Raw genomic sequence first — 20,943 nt, 5'->3', positions numbered from 1 at the left:
GTCCCACCCATTGTACTGATGTTAAACTGTTTGTCTTTTGCTTGTCTTAGTCATGAATAGGTGTGTATGTGTTTGGGGTTTATTAAAGGGCAATTGTTTAAGTACGTAGTAGTAGATTAGATATCTTTTCTACACTGCTTTTTGTTAATGCATTATACATTAAATAGTTATCTTTCTGTTAATGGTAAAATCTGGTGTGAATTGCTTTTGTACTAAATAGCAGTCAGTGAGACAAATTGGTCATCTTGGTGGTTTAACTGGCATTTGATACAGCTTGGGGAAAGTGGGACATAATTATCAGCACAGTCGTCACAGTTAAATTGTAACAATTGTCATTATTGTGTGTTATTCTAAATTCATTCTGGACTGAACTAATGCAATCTGATATAAAACATTAACTGTATCAACTGTTCAAAGATAGAATGGATTGGAATGGTCTTTGGCATGTAAGCAAACATTTGGAGGAGTGAAGTAAGTATTGACTTGTGCACAAAAACAAAAGGTTTTAGCATGTGATGCTTCATCACAGGGGCTAGGTATTGTGTTAACTCACATCATGGAAGATGGCGCGAGGAAGCCTGTAGCATTGGCATCATGAACTCTAAGAAAGCCAGAGCAAGATTACTAACAAGTTGAGAAAGAGGCACCAATGCTATCAACACAGTGTTACTAAGTTTCAGATACACTTGTGCAGTAGGGAATTCACTTTGTTACCTCACCAAGCCCTTATGGTCATATTTGGTTGAGAGAAAAGAATACTATCTGTAGCAGCAGAGCTTCAGAAATGGGCATAAATTTTAATGGTCCATCAGTTCGATATTAAATGTTGTAAATAGAACTAATACTATTGAAGTACTATTTCCCATGAATTTGCTGATTCATTCCAGCTACCGATTACCTGCAGTTAGTTTACATTAGCAAATGACATGCCTGAATCTGTCAAAGAATTTAGCAAAGAAATTCACAACGAAATGGTGCCCATTATTCTGCCAAGGTTGGGAGAAAGGTTTTTAATGGAGATTTGTCAAGAGTGCACAGGGATGGTCCATATGAAAGCCATGGCAAGGAATTGTTTTTGGTATCCACAAATAGACAGAGATATTGAACAGTTGGAGAAAAAAAATGTCAAGTTTCTTTTGGAAGGAGAAATGATCCAAACTCGGTTCCTTATGTTCCATGGTCAAATACAAGAAAACTTGGGAAGGAGCTGGAAGGGAAAAACTTCCTTCTTTTGGTTCTTTTTAATGTGGATAAATGTGTTTATGCCCAGTACCATAAGTAGCAACACTTGAGAAGTTTTGAGAAGTTGATTTTCAAGATATGGGTTGTCAGAGGTGTTGGTGTCAGATAATGGTCTACAGTTTACATCCACCACTCTAATGCAGGGGACACAGCCCGACTCTATCCTGTTCTTGCCTGGTGCCCACCAAAAAAAAACAAATGAACATTCACCGTTTTTCACTACTCGGGGCATCCCACAGTCAATAGATTTTATTAATTTTGAAGTTGAAATGTTGAGAAACATGGCGGTGACCCCTGAGTAGCAATGAGATGAGTGAACAACTAATCTTTGTTGATGGCATTGAGCGACAGATACTGTTGACCAGGACAATTGCTCTTCCATCCTTCGAATGGTGCAGCCAGACACAACTCATGTTGCACACCTCACACGAAAGCTATCCCTTCTGAAAGTGCAGCACTGCCTCAGCAATGCAATCTAGGTTATATGCTCAAGGCTTGCATCAGGTTTTAAATCCACAGACATTCCACTCAGGGACAAGACTGAGTCACTGGGCAGGGGACAGGAGTGAGTCACTTTGCTGAATTTCTCGCCTCTCTATCGCAGGGAAACTGAGGGAAAATGTCGTGTTCTAACTGCCACCACATATGATGCAAACTAATTTGATTGAATCTTGGACAAAAATGTGAGGCAACTCCATCTTTGAACCAGTGTCAATGGCAAAAGCTAATGGATTCAATGAATACTTAAAAGCCACATGCATCCCCCTTTCAGGAGCCCTGTTTCTCTCAGATTACACACTTGTTTATAATCTAAGGCGGGCTCAGACGCACCTATCATCAAATGCAAGGCTACATACAGCAGTCATTTCTTGACTTTCTTCCAAAATAAAGCAAGTGGAAATTAAGATAACAGTGTACAACCTGAATGGAAAGAGACGCATTTTATTGTCAAGACTTGTTTTCAAAACAAATAGGATCGGCGCTAAGATAAGGATGTTAAAAATGAATGGAGAGTAACAGAATGGATTCTCAAGTGGACCCACCCTTTAAGCTTGACTTGTCAATGCTCCAACTGAGTCACCAAGACACAAGGGAGATGTTCAGGCACTTGGAGAACAGCCATGAGGATTAGCTCTGGTCTTAAAAACAGTGGAAACTTTGGGCTCTTCAGATTTGAAATGAGATGTTGCACAGGATTGTAAATGCTATGGCAAATATATATTCACAAAATCACCTCAAATTAAACAAGGGTAGAAAAAAGCTGATGAGTTAAATTAGTAAAAGTCAAACTTTGGGTTGACACTCAAGTTTTTCTTCATACAGTGAGCAATCAGTATGTGGAATAAACATACATATGCAACAGTGAAGCCAAAAATATTGGATTAATTGATGACCAACTGAATGCTATGAAGAGATGACATTTCTGTCAGTCTGGATAGATGGACAGTAATGTACCATTCCCTTACCAAATTATTTTAGAACTTGTATTTACCTCAGGGTTTTAAAGCAGAATTGCCTCCCAATGGATTCCATAAGGGAATGGTATTCCAAGTAAGAAATGGAAGAAGACAGAAGGGAGTTGATCAAAAGTGCAATTGACAAGGTGAGTTTTCAAAGCTGAGGAAAGTTGTTACTAAGATACAGCAATAATCTTGGGTGACTTTAATCTTCCCATCAATGAGACAAATCAAAGTTAGCCTGGACCTTGAGTTCATGAAGTGTATTGAGGACTGTGGCTTAGAACGATATATTATGGAAACAACCAGAGACTGGAACATTTTACATTCAGTAATGAGAAATGAGGCAGGTTTAATTTTAGACCAGTGCAGTAAAGGATCCCCTAGGCAGGAGTGATTATAACATGGTAGCTTAAGAGTGAGAAACAAGGGTCTATAATTTAAATAAGGGCAATTACATGGGTATGAAAGCAGAAGTAGCTAAAGTTGACTGGGTAAATAGGTTAAAAGATAAGATGGTCTCATAGAATCCTTAAAGTATTGATGAGGCCATTCAGCCCATCAAGTCTGCACAACCCTTTAAAGAACATCTTACCCTAACCCTATAACCCCACATTTACCATCGTTAACCCACCGAGCCTGCACATCTTGAACACTACGGGGCTATTTAGCATGGCCAATAAACCTAAACAACACATCTTTGGACTGTAGGAGGAAACCCACGCAGACACAGGGAGAATGTGCAAACTCCACACAGTCACCCGAGGGTGGAATCGAACCTGGGTCCCTGATGCTGTGAGGTAACAGTGCTAACCACTGAGCCACCATGGTAAGTGCTGGAACCTCAACTGTTTACGATCTACATTAATGACTTGGATTAAGGGATTGGCTGTTTGTAGCTAAATTTGCTGATCAAACAAAGATAGGTAGGAAAGTTAGCTGTGAGGAAGAAAGAAAATGTCTACACAGGGAGAAAATATTAAGGGCTACACTAGACAGTGGAGCTAAGGCCACAATCAAATCAGCCATGATTTTCTTGAATAAAAGCGCAGGCTTGAGCAGGCTAGTGCGTATCCTGTTTAGTCTGGTGCCGGTGCTCGTGGTAGTTGGGTTGAGGGGTTCAGAAGGAGGGAATTTAATAGGTAAAACAGTTAACCTGCTGAGTGTTACTGGCTTTTATCACTATCTTATTCCAACTCTTCAAAATATTTTAAAGTTCTTTTAAATGACACCATTTATTATGTCTCAACCTTTGAGCCTGAGTTGAACTTTTGACTGAGTTGATAAAGTTCAAGTAATTTTCTGCAGATGCTTCATAAGGAAATAGAAACCACACAGAGCTTCTTTCTGTGGGTTCTGGTTGAAGTTATACATTCAGCGTCTCTATATGTGACGACAATTGTCCTGGCTAACATTCTTTTCTTAACCAACACCAAGAAAGGACCGCAGTTAGCACGTGTTTGGTTAACATTCCTGTCAGGAATACTTAGATTTAAGCACATGGACCTTATCTTTCTCTTACAGATAGTAATAGTCCTGCACTGTATTTACCAATGTTTGTGTTTTATTTCTGCTTTTGAACCATTATAATTCACTTACAAAGCCAATAAAGAGCAATCTAATCCTTGAACACCATAATCTCCAAGTTATATGTTGAAGTGTTATAGATTGTGCATTGGATAACAGCTCCATCTATTCTTCACTGAGTCCTACAACAGAGGTTTATCAGTTTTTGTTCTTAATGTTTAAGGTCCACTGCTACTTTATTGAAGAAAAGCAGAAAGTTATCTTAGCATCCTGGCCAGCATTCATCCTTGAACCAACATCACAAACAACAGATTAATTGAAAATTCATTTCACTGCTACTTGACGGAATTTGATGTTCATAAAATAGCTGCTGTGGTCATTTGTATAACACTTTAATAAATTGTATTGGAAGCAGTTTGTTACATCTGAAAGATGTGATACAAATAATCTCTTTCTGTCTTATTTAATTTGACCTACAGAATACAAATTGCAGTCTCCCTTGCATTTCTTTGATGATTCTAAGCATTGGCAGCTGCCAGACATTCAAGACGGTCAACAGCATCCAGGTCAAAGCAGCCCATTTGACTGGCACCCCATCCACCGCCTTAATGATCTATTCTCTCAATCATTGATGCACTGTGACCTCACTGTGTTTTATCTACAGTATGTGCTGCAGCAACTCGCCAAGGCTTCTTTGACAGCACCTCACAAAGCCGTAACCTCCACCACTGACCAAGGACAGGAAAACAACTATATGGAAACACCATCATCCTGAATTCCTGCTTCAAGTCATGCGGCTCTTCAATGTATAAGGCTAATCTTATCTGCTGTGCCTCCCCACATCTTCAGTAATCTCTCAGATGAGGCCATATATAAAGACAGAAAACAAGGACCGAAACAGAGGAAAATAATCCGGACATTACTGTCTTCCCCTGAAGAATAGTTAACTTTATGAAGATGATGAACTACGCTACTCAATCAGTTTACTCAGCATGCGGTTGGTAATATGAACAAGCAAGGATCCCAGGATCAAACTCCCCGCGGAGTTATTTTCTTAAGCTGGGTACCAGCTATGAACAATATAAAATTGGCATCAGCATCTATGTAGAAGAAAACAATTTGTATGGGTTCCTGGTTCAGATTGACATCCTGTTGGAGACATAGTTGCTTAGGCATTGGGTAGTGGTAGGAATACAGCTTGTTTGTGAAAAGCTTGCGGGGTGGGGTAAGAGAAAAATGGTTGAAGCTAAGGCAAATAACCAACATTTGTCGAATCTTACTCCAGTAAAGAAATAAAACTACATCCAAAATAAAGGTGAGGAACCATACCCCAACTAGAGATGATGAAACATACCTCAGGTAAAGATGTAGAAAAGTACCCAAGGCAAACACTCAAGAGAACAGGAAGGAGAAAATTGGAGGAAAGAGAAATAATACGTTAGGAAATAAGATTTGAATTGAAGATAGAACGATTTCTTTCAACAGTTGCATCCAGCAATTTAGCAGTCACTCGTAAAACATGATTGTATCACAATCAGTGATAAAATTGGAAGGGAAATGGTGGTAGTGGGGGTGCATGCAAGGAGAAACAAACTCCAAAGTAGCTGGGAAATTAAACATTGCCCCCTTTTGAGAACTGAATTGTTTGAGTGCGGGTCAGACTCTTAAGTGCTGCCTTTTGAATTCAATAGCTTCCTCAGAATTCACAATAGCTAAAAGGCTAAACACTTCCCTTATAGATCTGTGCATGACATCACCTCCAAGCAGCAGGAAAGCTGTAGGAAGCCATATATCAGCTACTATATTTTCTACAGTACAAATATGAGCAACCTCCCTTAGACCTTTTGCATGCTGTACAGCTATTAAACAGGCTCTGGGGAATAGAATGCTACAAAATTGTTTAAAAGTTTTTATTCGATCAACACGCAGTGCAATGAAGTAGCGTTCGTGAAAACATAAACTCTTCTTTGATATTTCCTTTGTTTTATTATTTTTTCCAGCAAACTATTTGAAACACACAAAAAAGGCTCAATATACTTTGCCACGCACAAAAACAAACACAGTAATCCTGGTGTTCATTTTCAGAAGAGGGCATAATCAGAAACTATGAATTATAAAGTAACAAGAATAATGTGCTCTTTATTGAATTTTAAACTGGAAGTTCTGAATAAATCAAATAAAGAATGGACAGCACAGAGAAAATTGATCATCTATAAAATAGAATTCCATTAATAATTCCTAGATTTGGTCATTGCTTTTTGCAGAGTAGGCTGTTCTCAGTTTGTGTATCACACAAAAGGTTCTATAATTTGTTGTCATAACTCTTGATCTCTTGGGTTATGGAGAGGAAATAAGCTATAGTTTCATAAGATGTTGTTAACAGAAAAGAGGTCATTTGGTCCATTCTGTCTTCTAGCTCTCCATTAAAGCAGAGCACAAAATTAATCCTCATAGCTCTCTCTCCATAAGCTTGCCTTTGTCTGTTTCAGATATTTTTCCAATTTTCCCATAAAAGTTTCAATGGGCTCTGCCTCAGAGAACATTTTTACCTAAAGACTTCATGCTTCAACAATTATTTGCTGAAAGAGGATTTTAACTTTCCATTCCCCCTTCTTATGCTTTTAGTGCCACTTTTAGTTCTTGTTCCTCATTCAGGAACTTTTCTCCACACACCAGCTCTGAACCTCTAGAAAATGCAAGCATTGGGTGAGGAACAGGATGAACATTGAACTTGACTCTGATAATCCTGCACCCTGTTATGGTCAAATTGTCTCTCATGTTCTTGGTTCACATATGAAGTACAGCATTATCCATAGCAGGTGACATCCAGCCCCAATATGAATTAAGAGGAGAGTAGGAGGAAATCACTTCTCATGATGGTTATTCTATTGTGCTGTACTTTTATCATGATAACACTACCTCATTATCTGTAAACGTGCACCTTCCCACTTACAGCTACTGCCCTATATACAAAAAAGGATCAATGCACCATTTGTCCATCAGTCTTATTAACCAAGGATATGCTCCTAAGCCCTAAAATTTGGAGAGTGGTGACAATGATTGCTGGATCCACTTTGGAGGTGAGAGTTAGTGTTATTCAGGCAAAAATGGATTAGAAAATGGAAGAGTCGGTTTGGTAGCCCCACTTTTCTGGTTATTTTCAGGAATAATGAAGCAAAAGGACCTGACACTGTTGGCAAGTGCTAGTGACACCCACAAGGCTCAGACATGAATAAGTCACAATGACCTACAATATTTTTGTGCATAGTCTCAATTCTTTGGTTATCTAATTGCATAACTGTTATCTGCTTTTCGGGGCTGTGTTAGGTGGCCTGTGCTTCTAGGTTCTGTATTACAAAAATGATTACACTTCATCAAAATACTTTGTTGACTGCAAAGAGCTTTAAGATGTCTGGTAATCATAAACAAGTGCTATGTAAATACAACTCTTTCTTTCTGTATGCAAACACATACACAAAGAATTATTATTAAACTGGGGAACTTATGTGAACAGAATGATTGAAAATTTAGCTGATTCCAAGCTTTGTACAGAAAAGAAATAGCTGAGAGTGCTAAACTGACACCTGAGCAAATAGTGGAGCATTCTTTCCAATTATCAATGATTGCTTGATTAGCATCCCAGCCACAAGATTAAACATCCAAAATTTCCAATGGGACTGCAGTGTATATTCTCTAACAGGATGCACTGTATCAAGAATCCTTTGGCAGCAGATCCCAGAACTGGCAACTTCCAAAGTGCAAGAGCAACAAGAAACATTGTCATCTTTTAAGTTCTGTGTCTTCAAGGTCACTGAGCCAAAATCCTGAAGCCCCTACCTTACAGCAATGTGGGAGATGCTTTATCAAGACAGTTCATTACTGCTTCCATCTCAAGGGCATCTGGGGATGGTTTAAAGTCAACTATGTTCGTAGAAGCCTTGCCTGAGAACCAGGCTCCCACTGCAGGATTTGAGTACATAATCTATGCTGACACTTCAGTGTAGTACTGAGGTGCTGTCTTTCAAATGAGACGTTAACCAAAGTCCCCTGTCTCCTCTCAGGTGGGTATAAAAGATCCCATGGCATGGTTGTGAAGAAGAACAGAGGAACTGATCCCAGAGTTCAGCCAATCATCATGGCCAAAAAAGCTGTATAAATGCAAGTCTGTCTTTCTTTTTATGATCTTCTCATTAATGAGTAAATGCTGTTCTTGTCGGTAATGCCCTTTCTCCAAGAATGAACAAAATAATAAGCTGCCAAGAAGCCCATTTTGAGAATTGATCAATCTTTGTGCAAAGAAAGTTGTGACATCAGCCCTTGACTTGTCTTTCACCAGCTTGACATTTATAATTATCAGTCTGTGAACCTGCCTTCCGTAGACAGTTTATAGTTTTAAATCTCTCACTGAAGTCTCCTGTCTCCTTGAAAGATTGCTCATAACTTACTTTTCTTTGTGCCAAGGAGCTTCTTTGTTACTCTTCTCTACATCCTCTCCATTGCTTTAATGTGTCTTTACGGCCAAGATAATGAAGGAGGATCACTGGCAGGAACCCAAGCTGATTTTCTCCCCTCTCTGGTTCAGGACTGGTCTAAACAATTGCAGAGTCCCATTGCTGAGGTCAGCTGACTCAACACCAACTGGGAGTTGAAGCTGACATACTGCTGGTTTGAGTTATGGTTATGGTAGGTTCATCTTCCAAGATTACCTTTAGCCTGTAACCTGAATGTCTCTGTGCAGGCCCAAGTCAGGCTTTTCTACGTTTGTTCTTCTGCATGGCCTCATAATGAAGATTTATCGGGGCTACACAAGATTTGGCCATACAACGTAAAAAATGTCAGATACTACGGCTTGCATCTTGTTCCTTGTGAGTCAGTCTCCTCAAGTTTCATGGAGGGTTCTCTCTGGATGGCTTCTTGCCACATCTCACCAAACTCACCTCATTTACTAACAAACACCCCCACCCCCACCATGCACCCACCACCCCCCCGCCACCCCCCACAACCCTCCCCACTTGACCTACCAAGTCTAGCTCCATTTACTGCTGTATCTGAAACAACTCACCACTGCTGGGAGATCCTGAAATGGGCTGGCATCCCTGGTACTGATGCCATCTTTGAGAGGATGCTAAGCACCCGGACAAGACCACTATCAGGTCTGGAGCTACCTGACATGATTCCTGAGGTTTGGCTCAGACGTGGCCGACAAGGGAAAATTGGCACTTCACTTTGTGGGCAGGAACCAGGAGGTCCTGTTGGATGGGATGGTGCCAAGGTGGGATACCATCTTCCCTCAGGATGGGCAGTAGAGGGCACAGCCTGGTCAAAGGTCACTACCTGTGTTGAAACAATCTAAGGTGTCTGGAAGAAATCTCAGCACTTTAGGAAAAGAAGGTTAATGTCCTTCTCCATTTTACCGATGTAAGTGCCACCACTTTCTCTTTGATGCCTCACACTCACTTGATCTCTACCATTGTACCTGCCTCCCACCAAGGCTCATGCACTACCACTCTTGCTCTTGTCTGCAACATCACTGTCACCCGTTCTGACTCCTGAGACCCTGCACGCCATCTGTGCTGCCAACTCACTTGCTCGGGACACCTCTCCACCTGCACCAACAGTAACAGCTGTGCCACTCACTTTCATCTCCCTTAATACCTACCCGTGTCTCATCCCAGGAGGAAAACAGCTCACAATAGGGCGGAAAGAATCAAGAGGGGTGGTGGTATGCCCAATCTTTGTCTCCTCATCCCTATGAGGACAGGACCCTGACTCTGATCATCCTGTGCAGCTGACAACATGCATTCCAGCCCCTGGACTGGTACTGTAGGCTGCCCTCGATTTAGTTTGTCAGGATGGCCTGGAGGAAGATTATCTTCCTTGACCTGACTGCTTAAGACTGCTGACAACCATGACAAGTTTCCTGGCTTTGTGTCTACTCTCAAACAGTAAGGTAACACAGCAGTGCTGTGAACCTGGTATCTCTGGTTGAGAGGCAATGTGTGAAAAGGCAAAGTAACACCAGGCAAGGCAGGGATGCCGTAGCATCCAGATAGGCTCAGAGTGAGTGAGAACAAAGACAGCAAGTGAAAAGCCTGGTGATGCAGCCTGATCCAGTCCATGGGCTGGGCAAGTGCCCCTGAGGACACAGTCTCCTTGCTGCAGCATTACAATGACAGTTGCTGAAGCATCCCTGAGATGCAGCACTGAAATGCATAAGCATCGTCTAAGTGGACAGGAGATGTGCCATGAGAGTTCTTGAGGGTGGCACATGTCCAGATGACAAAGCCCATGGACATGGGATATATGTGGCTGGTGCCCATTGAGTGTGCCCTGAGATGTTGGTGCCCAGTGTCCAACATGGAGATCCTTTGCAGAAAGTGGTGAGCTGATCTGCTCTGACTTTGATGTTGAGAATCTTCAGCATCCAATTTGCTTGTGGTGGGTGGTATGAATGAAAGCTGCACATTAGCGAGGTGAGATTGATGTTAATAAATTCACTAATTAGCAATAATCCCTCTTGATAGGCAACCTGCTGATGCCAGTGAGAATCTCAGTTGCAATTTGTCACCAAGCAATACCAGGAACTATTGGGTCTGGTGACCAGTATCTGTATCTTAAAGAGGAGGGGGGGAAGACAGAGAGAAAGAGAGGAAAGTGGAGTGGTTTGTGAGATATTCCAGAGCTCAGGACCAAGGTATTAGAGACACTGTCTACCTCTGGTGGAGGGAAAAAATCAGGGATGTGCATAAAGCTACAAAGGGAGGAATCCAGAGACATTTTGTCGGGCTAGTGGAGGTTACATTGGTAAGTTTGGAAAGGCCATGGGGAGATTTGAAAACCTAGGATGACAATTCTAAAAATTAAAGCAAAAGTGCTGTATAACCAACTGCATACTTGGACGCTGTGTTCATTCAATTTGGGTGCCAGATCACATTCTCTAATGCTAGTAACTCATGCCAGACAGTTATCCCATGGGCAGCCTGCAAGAGAGATAACAAACAGGAGAATGCAGTGAGGGAGAGAAAACTCCGCTCTCTGCTTTTCCACATCTATTTCACTCCTGTCAGACTCGGATCACAATGAAGGCAGCCCACAGCTGTTTACCTCTTTCCCCGGCTGCTCCTTTTCTCACAATTGCCACAGGCCTTGCCTTGCTCGCCTCTGTCCATATCTGATCATTCCCTGTGTGCACTCCATTCTAAGGCACACAAACACAGGATATTCCTGCCAGACAGGCCCCCTCTGTCAGCCAGGCCCTCCACTAAAATCGAGGGAAGTTATTAAAGCAACAGACATGGAAGGCAGAACAATGAGCAGACTAAGTTTAGCTGTGAAACCTGGTCACTTGCTCCCACTTTTTACAAAAGAAAACCTCCTCCGTGTTATTTATTGAAGCTGGGAAAGAAAACATATTTGCGGCGTGTTAAACTGAAAGAGGCCTTCGAAAGTGGCAGCTTAAATCAGGAGGTCTCATTGAAAGACAATCATTTCCTCAGTGCATGAAAACAGAAAGCTAAAGGCACAGAATTAGGAATTAATTTAAAGTTGGTCGCATTGCCTAGACTCTTGCATCTATACAGGACCTATAAAGAACCAAAAAAAATGAAAGATCTCCAAATAATTCATCAGATAGTTGCCTATTATTCGACAAGGAGAGACTTGAGAGTGTCCGACTTTCTTTTCCCCACTGTGGAAGAGAATATCGAGAAGAAGAGGTTTTTAAAATTATGAAGGCTTTTGAAGAAGGAAAGCTTTTGCATTTGCTTTGGGAGATAGTATTGGATGATCATTAATTTAAAATGGTCACGGGGAAAGTGAAACTGGAAGGAATTACTTCACGCAGCGGGTTTCTGAATTTCGGAATGGCTTTCCAAAGGGTCGAGGCAGAGACCGTGACATATCGCATACACACACATACCACACACACGTATGGACACAGACACATACACCAGACACACATGAGCACATTACACAGACACACACACTACACACACATACCACACACACTTATGGACACAGACACATACACCAGACACACATGAGCACATTACACAAACACACACACTACACACACATACACATTGCACACGCATCCACTACAAACACGTCCACTACACAGACACACACACATTACACGTGCACTATACACGTGCATGCACACTAGATATTTTCAGCAAAAAAACAGACAGACAATCCACATAAAGAAAAATAAAAGGCTCTGTAAAAAGAACAAAATTCCTTTAAGATAGTTCTAGTAGAGTTCGCACAGACAGAAGAGGCTGAAAGGCAGGTCAAAGAGACAAATTCCCTTCTTTTTCTTTATGTAGCTGTTTTTTGATTTAATATCCAGAAAAAGAAATTCTTTGTCCATACAAAATCTCTCTAATTACAGTAATTACAAAGATTCACTCCAGAAAATGTTAATGTGCTCATGAAGATGACAGCTTCAGCTAAATTTCTCAACAAAAAAACACACACACACAGAAGGTGTCTTAACATACCTGAGGGTGGAATAGAAGTGGGTTCGGGCGCGGGTACTTTTCCTTCAGTGAGTTCAGGGGATCCATCATTTTCCTTTTCTCCACCCTGCTGGACCGAGAAGTAAAGAGTTAAATCAGCGCCCAGCATTTCCCAAACCAAAAGTCCTACCTCAGACACTCAGGACCACTTTGGAACAATGTTGTCTTAAGGAAAGATGCACACTTACGCTGTGTAATGCAGGTGGTTCCAGCTGAAAGAGAAAAGCAAAGGTTGGGATGAAATCCTGGCTGCGGACTCTGAGTGTAACTTGTAGGGAAGGGGGCTGCCTCCCTTCCTGTTTAACCTCACAGCTTTCACCTGAAGAGTGTTAAATAGCTGAACCTTTAGCTTTATGCTTTACTCAGTCCCATGTGGGAGCGCTGAACTTGCCATGATTTGGACAGGGAACCCAAACTTTCTGACTGTTTGTTGCTGGGACATGGGGAACACTGGCAGGACCACGTCTGCTGCCCTGAAGTCATCAAGATTCAAGTCCACAGCACCGGACAAGTAAGCCAGACCAGCCAGTATACCAGTTGACTGTAGTTAATAACAATCAAATCTGTGGTCATTATTTTTCTGCTCACATCTGACAGTATTGAACACAGTTCTGTAACCAGCCAAGGCAGGATTTGCACGTATGATCTCTGGGATACTCCTAGAGTTCTGTAATTATTACACTATTCTACCACTTCCTGCACAATAACACTGGAAAAAACAATGCAAGAAGAGGGTTTCTGCAGGGCAGTAGAATTCTTTCTAAGCTTACAGCGGAAAGGGTATCCCTGTTCTGAAGAAGTGTTATACTGAATTGAAAACATTAATTCTGTTTCTCTCGCCACAGTTCCTGATTTTCTGTGTTTGTTAAAGGATATCCTTGCCCTCCTTATCCATCATCCATCTCCCTCAGCAGCCCTTCAGTATCTCACTCATTCTACAGATTTGTAGCCTAATGTTGGGAGAAGGATTGGGCAACTTGACAATGGAAGGAATACAGTCTTATGTGGTCAAACACTAACTTTCCATAACGGATGACTGGATAGTGATGAGGAGATGAAACTCTGGCTGAATTCTTTTATCCATATTCCAGGGATGCCGAAGCTGTAGTGACTCAATCCTAACTAAGATCAGCACAAACCAGGGATTGTATTAGAACCCTTTGTGATCCGTGTGGTTCGATGGAGAAAGAGTCATTAACTCATTGAAATATTCAACTGCTCCACTTCAACTTGGAGAGGCAAATCCTTATATGGTTCTCCTGTTCCATTAGTGGGGTATTTTAAATGTCGTCTAACTTTGTAACTGCTTCCAGAAGTAAAATCAGTTTTATCATAATTCAGGAATAATGTTTTCCAGTCCAACAATTATCAGAGCAGTTAATTAATCAATTGTTAATGTGGCTCAACTTTTCCCAGCTTAATGCAAGGTTTTACTGCACAAGGTGAATAAGGCACAAGATGAAGTCCTGGTGTTAGTGTAAACACTATTACTTTTTTCTTCAGCAAGCTATATTTTACAAAATGCTCGTCACACATCTCTGTTTGAATAATCTAGTGGCCTTCTAATGGATGCTGTAATTTTATCAAAACGGTGTGAACAATGAGTGTTGGCAGGTTGTTGGCTGCTGAAAGGCATCACAACCTGATGAGAGATATGTACATGTACCGACTAGTCCCACAAAAACAAACAGACTGCACAAACACAACAAAAACACGCAACAGGCTGAAATACACATACTCACAGACTGCCTAATGTACGCATACACCCACACACTAACATGCAAGCTCCCACGTACCAATGTACAAACACTATCACACACAAAAATACGCTAAGACACATGCACACATTAACATATGCACAAAAACATATACCCAGAAACACATGAATACATACATATACATGCTTCTTTGAGCCTTCCAAAGCTCTTAATCCTTCCACTTAAAGCTCCTTAACCTCTTCGATTCCATTGTCATCCTTGGCTGACTATCTTTATAACACTTTGTTTAGAAATTTAAAACATTACCTTTCACAATTTAATGTTTGGATTTCTTGCCCTGATGATCAGAGCAATTTGGTTTTGCCCTATTCACAATATTTAATTCTTTATTTGCTTTGCATTGTTTGCTCCTAAACTACTCCTTTCATCAACCTTTCACACTAATGAGGAAGATCAGAAACACTGGAAATAGTTGCTGTCTGGTGTACCAAATTAAGAGAAGCTCAAATTTATAACTCAGTGTCTCCACGCTTGAACAACTGTGATGCAGCGACAAATTTATAATGCAATAAACAACATTTGTTGTTTGTATATTATGAGGCTCTAGTTTAAAACAAGGGCTCAGTTTTCCATAAACTAAGAGATTGAAGCATGGTCGTTCCATTCCTGACCTGTCATGTCCTAGATTACTGAATCAGCCTGGAGTTAGATGGCTGTGCTTTTGTATTATTTGTTATAGTAACAGATCTGAAGGTTGCAGAGGCTTATAAGGACAGGAACATCATATTTTGTAATGCACAATGCAATATTCTCACCCCTTTTAAAGGCCACAAGGTAAACTGACTATTTCTCTTGAATGTAAACTGGCAATCAGATACCAGATCTATCCAGAGGTCAGAAAAAAAAATCAGCACGAAATGACTTTCTTTTTGTTTTGAAGACCATTTCTTATACATGACAAATCCTCCAGTAAAGAATGCAAAACTTTATAAATAAAGATCGGTGAAGCTATTTTTTTTTAACCTGTTGGTAAATTATGCAAAGGGGGAAGACCATTCACTCCTCTCAGAATGTGTCTGCACCTCTGCAAGTAGAATCAGAATCCCTACAGTGTGGAAGCAGGCCATTCAAATCTACGCAGACTCTCCAAAGAGCATCCCATCCAGACCCACTCCTCCACTCCTGTAATCCTGCACTTCCCCATGGCTAATCCACCTAGCCTGCATGAGATAGGCAATTTAGCATGGCGAGTGCATCTAACCTGCACGTTTGACTGTGGGAGGAAATCCATGCAGACCCGGGGACAATGTGCAAACTCCATGCAGACCGAGGCTGGAATCGAACCCAGGTCACTAGCACTGTGAGGCAGCAGTGCTAACCACTGAGGCACCATATTTGATGGCAATGTGATGCTGCACACAGATCAGCCAGACATCCCAAGCTGTGTCATGTAATAAATGCAGGGCCTGATATTCAAGCAAGAAATCATAACAATGCACATGCACTTTGAAATTTCTCATCAGTTTTCTCCTCTCTCTTCATCTCCTGAAGGCATGTGAGTGAATCAGATGCAGACAAGAGAGGGCTCTCCTGTCCTGTTGACCATTCTTAGGGTCTGGGCCATTGCATTGAGAACGGACAGCCAGCATCACTGGTGAATATTACAGCCATATACAATGCTGCCCTTCTTACCATCCTACACATCTGTAAACATATCCCTGCTCAGCTCACACCTCAGCAATAGGTTGTGGAGGTGTTTGTTGGGGACTGGGTGGAGGGATACTGGTGCAGTGTGGGAGTTTGGAGGAAGTGAGACCATAAGAAACAGGAGCAGGGGTAGACCATTCAGCTTCTCGAGCTATTCCACAAAATCATGGCTGATCTTCCCTACGGTTCAACTCTTCTTTTGTGCCAACTTATCATAGCCCTCAACTTTACCATATTTCAAAAACCTATTGATCTCCTCTTTAAATACTTGCAGCAATCTAGCTTCCACAAGTCTCTGGGGTAGAGAATTCCAGACAGTTACCACCATCTTGAAGAAGAAATTCCCTTGCATCTCCATTTTAAATGAGTGTCCCCTTATTCTGTAACTATGACCCCTAGATCAAACTCCTCCACTCATGAAAACATCTCAGCATCTACTCTGTCAACCCTCGTCAAAATATTGTAATTTTTGAATAAGATCATCCTTCATTCTTCTAAATTCCACTGAGTAAAGGCCTGACCTGTTTAGCCATCTTTATAAGTCACCCTTTCATCCCAATCAGCCTACTGAATTTCCTGAACTACCTCCAATGCAAGTACATCCTTCTTAACTCCTTAAGAACTGCACCCAGTGAGCCAAGTGTGGCCTTATCAACACCCTCTACACCTGTAACGAGACTTACCTATTTTAAAGCTCCAATCCTCTAGCAATAAAAACTAAAAATTCATTTGTACTTTTAATTACTTGCTGTAGCTGCTTGCTAACTTTTAATTTTTGATGCACAAGAACACCCAGATCCCTCTGCACTGCACTTCTTTTCAGTCTGTCTGCATTTAAATGACAGTCTGTCTTTGACTCTTCCTCCCAAAGTATATGACCTCCCGCTTTTCCACATTAAATTCCATCTGCCAAGTGTTTGCCCGCTCATTCAACGTATCTATTTCACCTTGCAGATTCCTTATGTACCCATCACAGCATGCCCTCCCACCTCCTTTTGCATCGTCAGCAAACTTGGATACAGTCCACTCTTCCCCCTCTTACAGTAGTAAGTGATTGAGGCCCTTGAACTGATTCTTGAGGCAATTCACTCAGTACATCCGTCTAATCTGAAAAAAACACATTAATCTGAACTCATTGTTTTCTGTGTGTTAACCAATCCTCAATCCACGCTAATATATTGCCCTCAGTACTGTGAGCTCCTGACTTGTGCAAGAACCTTTCACGTGGCCCCTTACTGAATACCTTTTAGAAATAAATGGGAATAAAATGCCTTCTGGGAGGAGTGTGGGAAGGGTCGTGAGCAGCTGTGGAACTCTATCCCAACTTCAGAAGAGGAAGGGTGAGAACAGGTGGCTACAGCATGCGTTAACAATGTGAAACGAGAGAAAAACCTGCACAAATGTTTCATGAAATGTTCAAGCTGACACAATGGCCGATATCTTCGGAAGGAATAGTTAATGATTACTGTAGGATCTACAAATACCTGTAAATGGGGTCCATGAAGAAAGGTGATGGCTTTGCGTAATGGAAGGGTTGCTGGTGCGACATCTTGGGCACCTCATCACTGATCATCATTTTGCGGTCACCAAACACATGGTTCTTTCTGGGTTCCCCGGGGCCATTCTGACTGACCCGGCTGCGGTTGCTTATGCTTAGGTCCAGAGGCTGCTCCTCCCCCGGAAGCGTAGATGCCATGAGCTTGGACATTGGGTGGGGCTTCACTTCTTTCCGTTTCGTGGTGAGGTCAAAGGGTGACTCAGAGCCTGCGCTCCCACTTTTCTGATGCTCCCTGGGAGACTTTGGCTCATTTTTCACTAAGAGGTTGGGATTGAGGTTTCGGTCCGTGAAAGGGTATATGGAATGTGGGATGTTTGGGAAGAGCTGGAATGGAAACATTGAGTGGTATGGAAGTGACCCCATTTTCTTCTCTTGCATTCCCATGAACCCAGTGCCAAAGTACTTCTCTGCAATTGAGGCAATAGCTTTAATGGAGTCATTAGCAGCATTAGTTGGAAGATTCTGCTCATCTGGAGGAGGAAAGAAGGAATGTTGGGATGGAAGATATGTTCGCTCATTAACTTCATTGGTTGAGTTAGTGGAGACTTTATCAGTCGCTTTGGCTGTCTGGTTGGTCTTTTCCTTCTTTTTATCGCGATCACTCTCTACATCACTGTCCAAATCAGACCCAGTGCCAGTGGTCGTATCCAGGTCAGTCCCACTTGTTGTATTCACATCTTCAAAGTCACTACCTTCTGATAAGTCACTGCTTTTTCCTTTGCTTTTTTCAGCGTAGCAATTTTCAGAACGGATGTTGGATTTTTCTTCTAAAGGACCAACCCTGTCGTTGTACGTCGACACAAGGGAAGATGCTTGCGACACGGAGGGAGTCCCCATGGGGCTTTGGACTGTTCCATCGATATCACGATTTAAGCAGCCTTTCAACAATGCATTGCTCGGCAACAGAGGGGGCCTGGGATACAAGGAATGGGGGAAAAGGCCGGGGAAGCCTGGAGCAAGGGAGGGAAATGCAGCTGGTGGTGAGAAAGGCAATCCTGTTGGGTGTGGGCGCGAAGGAAAGTAATCATTGAATCCTAGTGAAGTATGGTTAAGGGCGGATGCAGGTTTTGATTTGTCCAGCATGGCACTGGGAGTGAGTGGCAGACCTTGAGGAAACATAGAACTGGGATTGTAATGGTTCTTGCCCTCGCAGAACCTGCGGTGCTTGTTCAATGAAGAGGTCGTGCTGAACATCTGGCCACAGTCTTTGCACTTTATTTGTGTTCGGCAATCGGCATGCATCCGTTTGTGTCGACAAAGGTTGGAGAATTGGGTGTACGATTTGTGACAAACTTCACCTGGAATTGAATACAAAGGAGAGACGTTGTATAAATGGCTTTTGTTTTGCAACAACATGAGCCATAAGAGAACTTAGGGAATGCCTCTATTAACTGCTGCATACCCAAACACTAGCCTGGGTAGGTGTTTCGACAGATAATACCCCTAACTAATTCTGATAATTGAACTCTCAAAGAAAATAGCCACCATAATTCAAGATAAGCTGAAAGGTCACTCACCATTACAGATGAACTTCAACTAAACAAAGAACACAAGTGCTGGATTTAATTTTGCTTTTTTAATAGTGCATTTTCATTCATGTACTCATGCAGGAATGTGCACATTGTAAAGTGAGAAGGAGAAAACGAAATCTCATACTTCTAGCATTATTCTCAATAAAAGGGATAAAGAAAACTGGAATGCACAGCATTATCCTGGGCATGGTCAGGTAGCACAATAAAACTCAACTGGATCATCCCAAGGGAAAGAAAGAGGTAAAAAGTAAGTATTGGCTAATGAAAAGAATCTCCGTTGTATTTATTAAGACAAGTCCCAGGACAACATCACAGAACAAGGAAGAAAACTAATATAGTCAGCGTTCCTCCTAATGTGTTTGACATGTTGTTTTACAGTTTTACATACACAACACCTTTCAGTTATCAAGAGTAAAATGAATTCTATTGGATTTGATTTCTCCTGTGTGCTGTGTGGAAAGCATTGGCCCATGTGTTCATGTCAAATTCTTTCTGCTCTTTTTTGCTGAAACCTGAAGTTGAGATTGGGAGGTAGAGAGTGCTTTTCTGATGTTCCCTGCCTCTCCCTACTATTCAATGCGTAAAATAGCTCACAAAGGAATCCAACAAGCTGTAAGTAATGATTAAATAAAATCCTTCTATAACTGTATAAACAAAAACTGTGGAGGGAATATGAGGGCAGGTTCATGTTCCCAAATCAATTGTTGCTTTTTATTTTATGAAGCCAATTAAAAAAATGACTGGCTTCCAATAACAAGGAAACCAAAAACCAGACACGACCAGGGCTTAAAAATGAGGTAAACAGGAAGATACTTAGTGGTAACACTGGTTATGGTTGACAATAAACTCCTGTGCTTCAACAGCTATACAAAGAAAGGTTTCTTACCATCACTCTGTGTCCATGCTTGTCCCTGCCTCCTATCTGTCAATATCATACAGATAAATACAATTACAATATAATCAAACCAATTCTAAATCCTCTCATACTAACTTACACTAAGCACTGTCACAGTGAGATAGCAGGCTGTTAGCACTTGAGGCAATAGGGACACTTTATATACTTGGGATTCCATATCCTACCTCCCTAAATCAATTACCACTGCCATTGCCCTTCATCCAAGACACTCTAGCAATCCAGACTGTGGATCCTTGCAGGTTTGTTATCGATGGAGATAATGAATGGCTGAATACAGGATGTCCCTCTGCTTGGTAGTGGGACTCCAAGCAATTGGACTTCTCCCTTTTACTCGTCCTTTTACCCCTCCTTCCCTAAACAGTGACTTCAATCCTGTGAAACACAACTATCATAGTACTGCTAAGTTTAATCAATGGTCGAATTTGAAATTTAAACTTTGGCCCTTGGAATGGAGATCTAACTTTTTCAAGGCTAGAAATACCAATCTATGATGTTTAAAAACACAAGTTTGTATCCCACGTCAAGGGAAGATTGTGAGAATTTACTTCCCCAATCTGGAATGCCACTAATTAAGGTAAAATAGTAAGTATAGAGAGACCTTTCAGAAGGTTCTTGTTGCACAGTGGTAGTGTCTCTACCTCTGATCCAGGTGGCAGGGGTTCAAATGCCATCTCTTCCCGAGGTGTGAACAGGTTGATATGGGAAAACATGTCTACACGAAAATTCATATTAATGGTTCCATGCAAGTCAGGATCAACATTTTAAAA

At 41.5% G+C, this 20,943-nt stretch overlaps 1 protein-coding gene across 1 annotated transcript in view; it reads right to left on the bottom strand.

The window, feature by feature from the left end:
• The window catches only part of prdm16 (PR domain containing 16), a 151,216-nt gene that overhangs the window by 58,082 nt on the left and 72,191 nt on the right, over nt 1–20,943 (bottom strand). Inside the window, exons 6-8 of the mRNA XM_048614876.1 lie at nt 17,655–19,026; nt 12,934–12,957; nt 12,728–12,812 (exon numbers count right to left, since the gene is read on the bottom strand). Of these exons, the coding sequence (XP_048470833.1) occupies nt 12,728–12,812; nt 12,934–12,957; nt 17,655–19,026 (1,481 nt within the window). The remainder of the gene's footprint in view (nt 1–12,727; nt 12,813–12,933; nt 12,958–17,654; nt 19,027–20,943) is intronic.

This window comes from Rhincodon typus, chromosome 31, assembly GCF_021869965.1.
Source record: "Rhincodon typus isolate 14 chromosome 31, sRhiTyp1.1, whole genome shotgun sequence".
NCBI classification, from domain to species: Eukaryota; Metazoa; Chordata; class Chondrichthyes; order Orectolobiformes; family Rhincodontidae; genus Rhincodon; species Rhincodon typus.
This window is presented reverse-complemented; position numbering and strand designations above follow the sequence as displayed.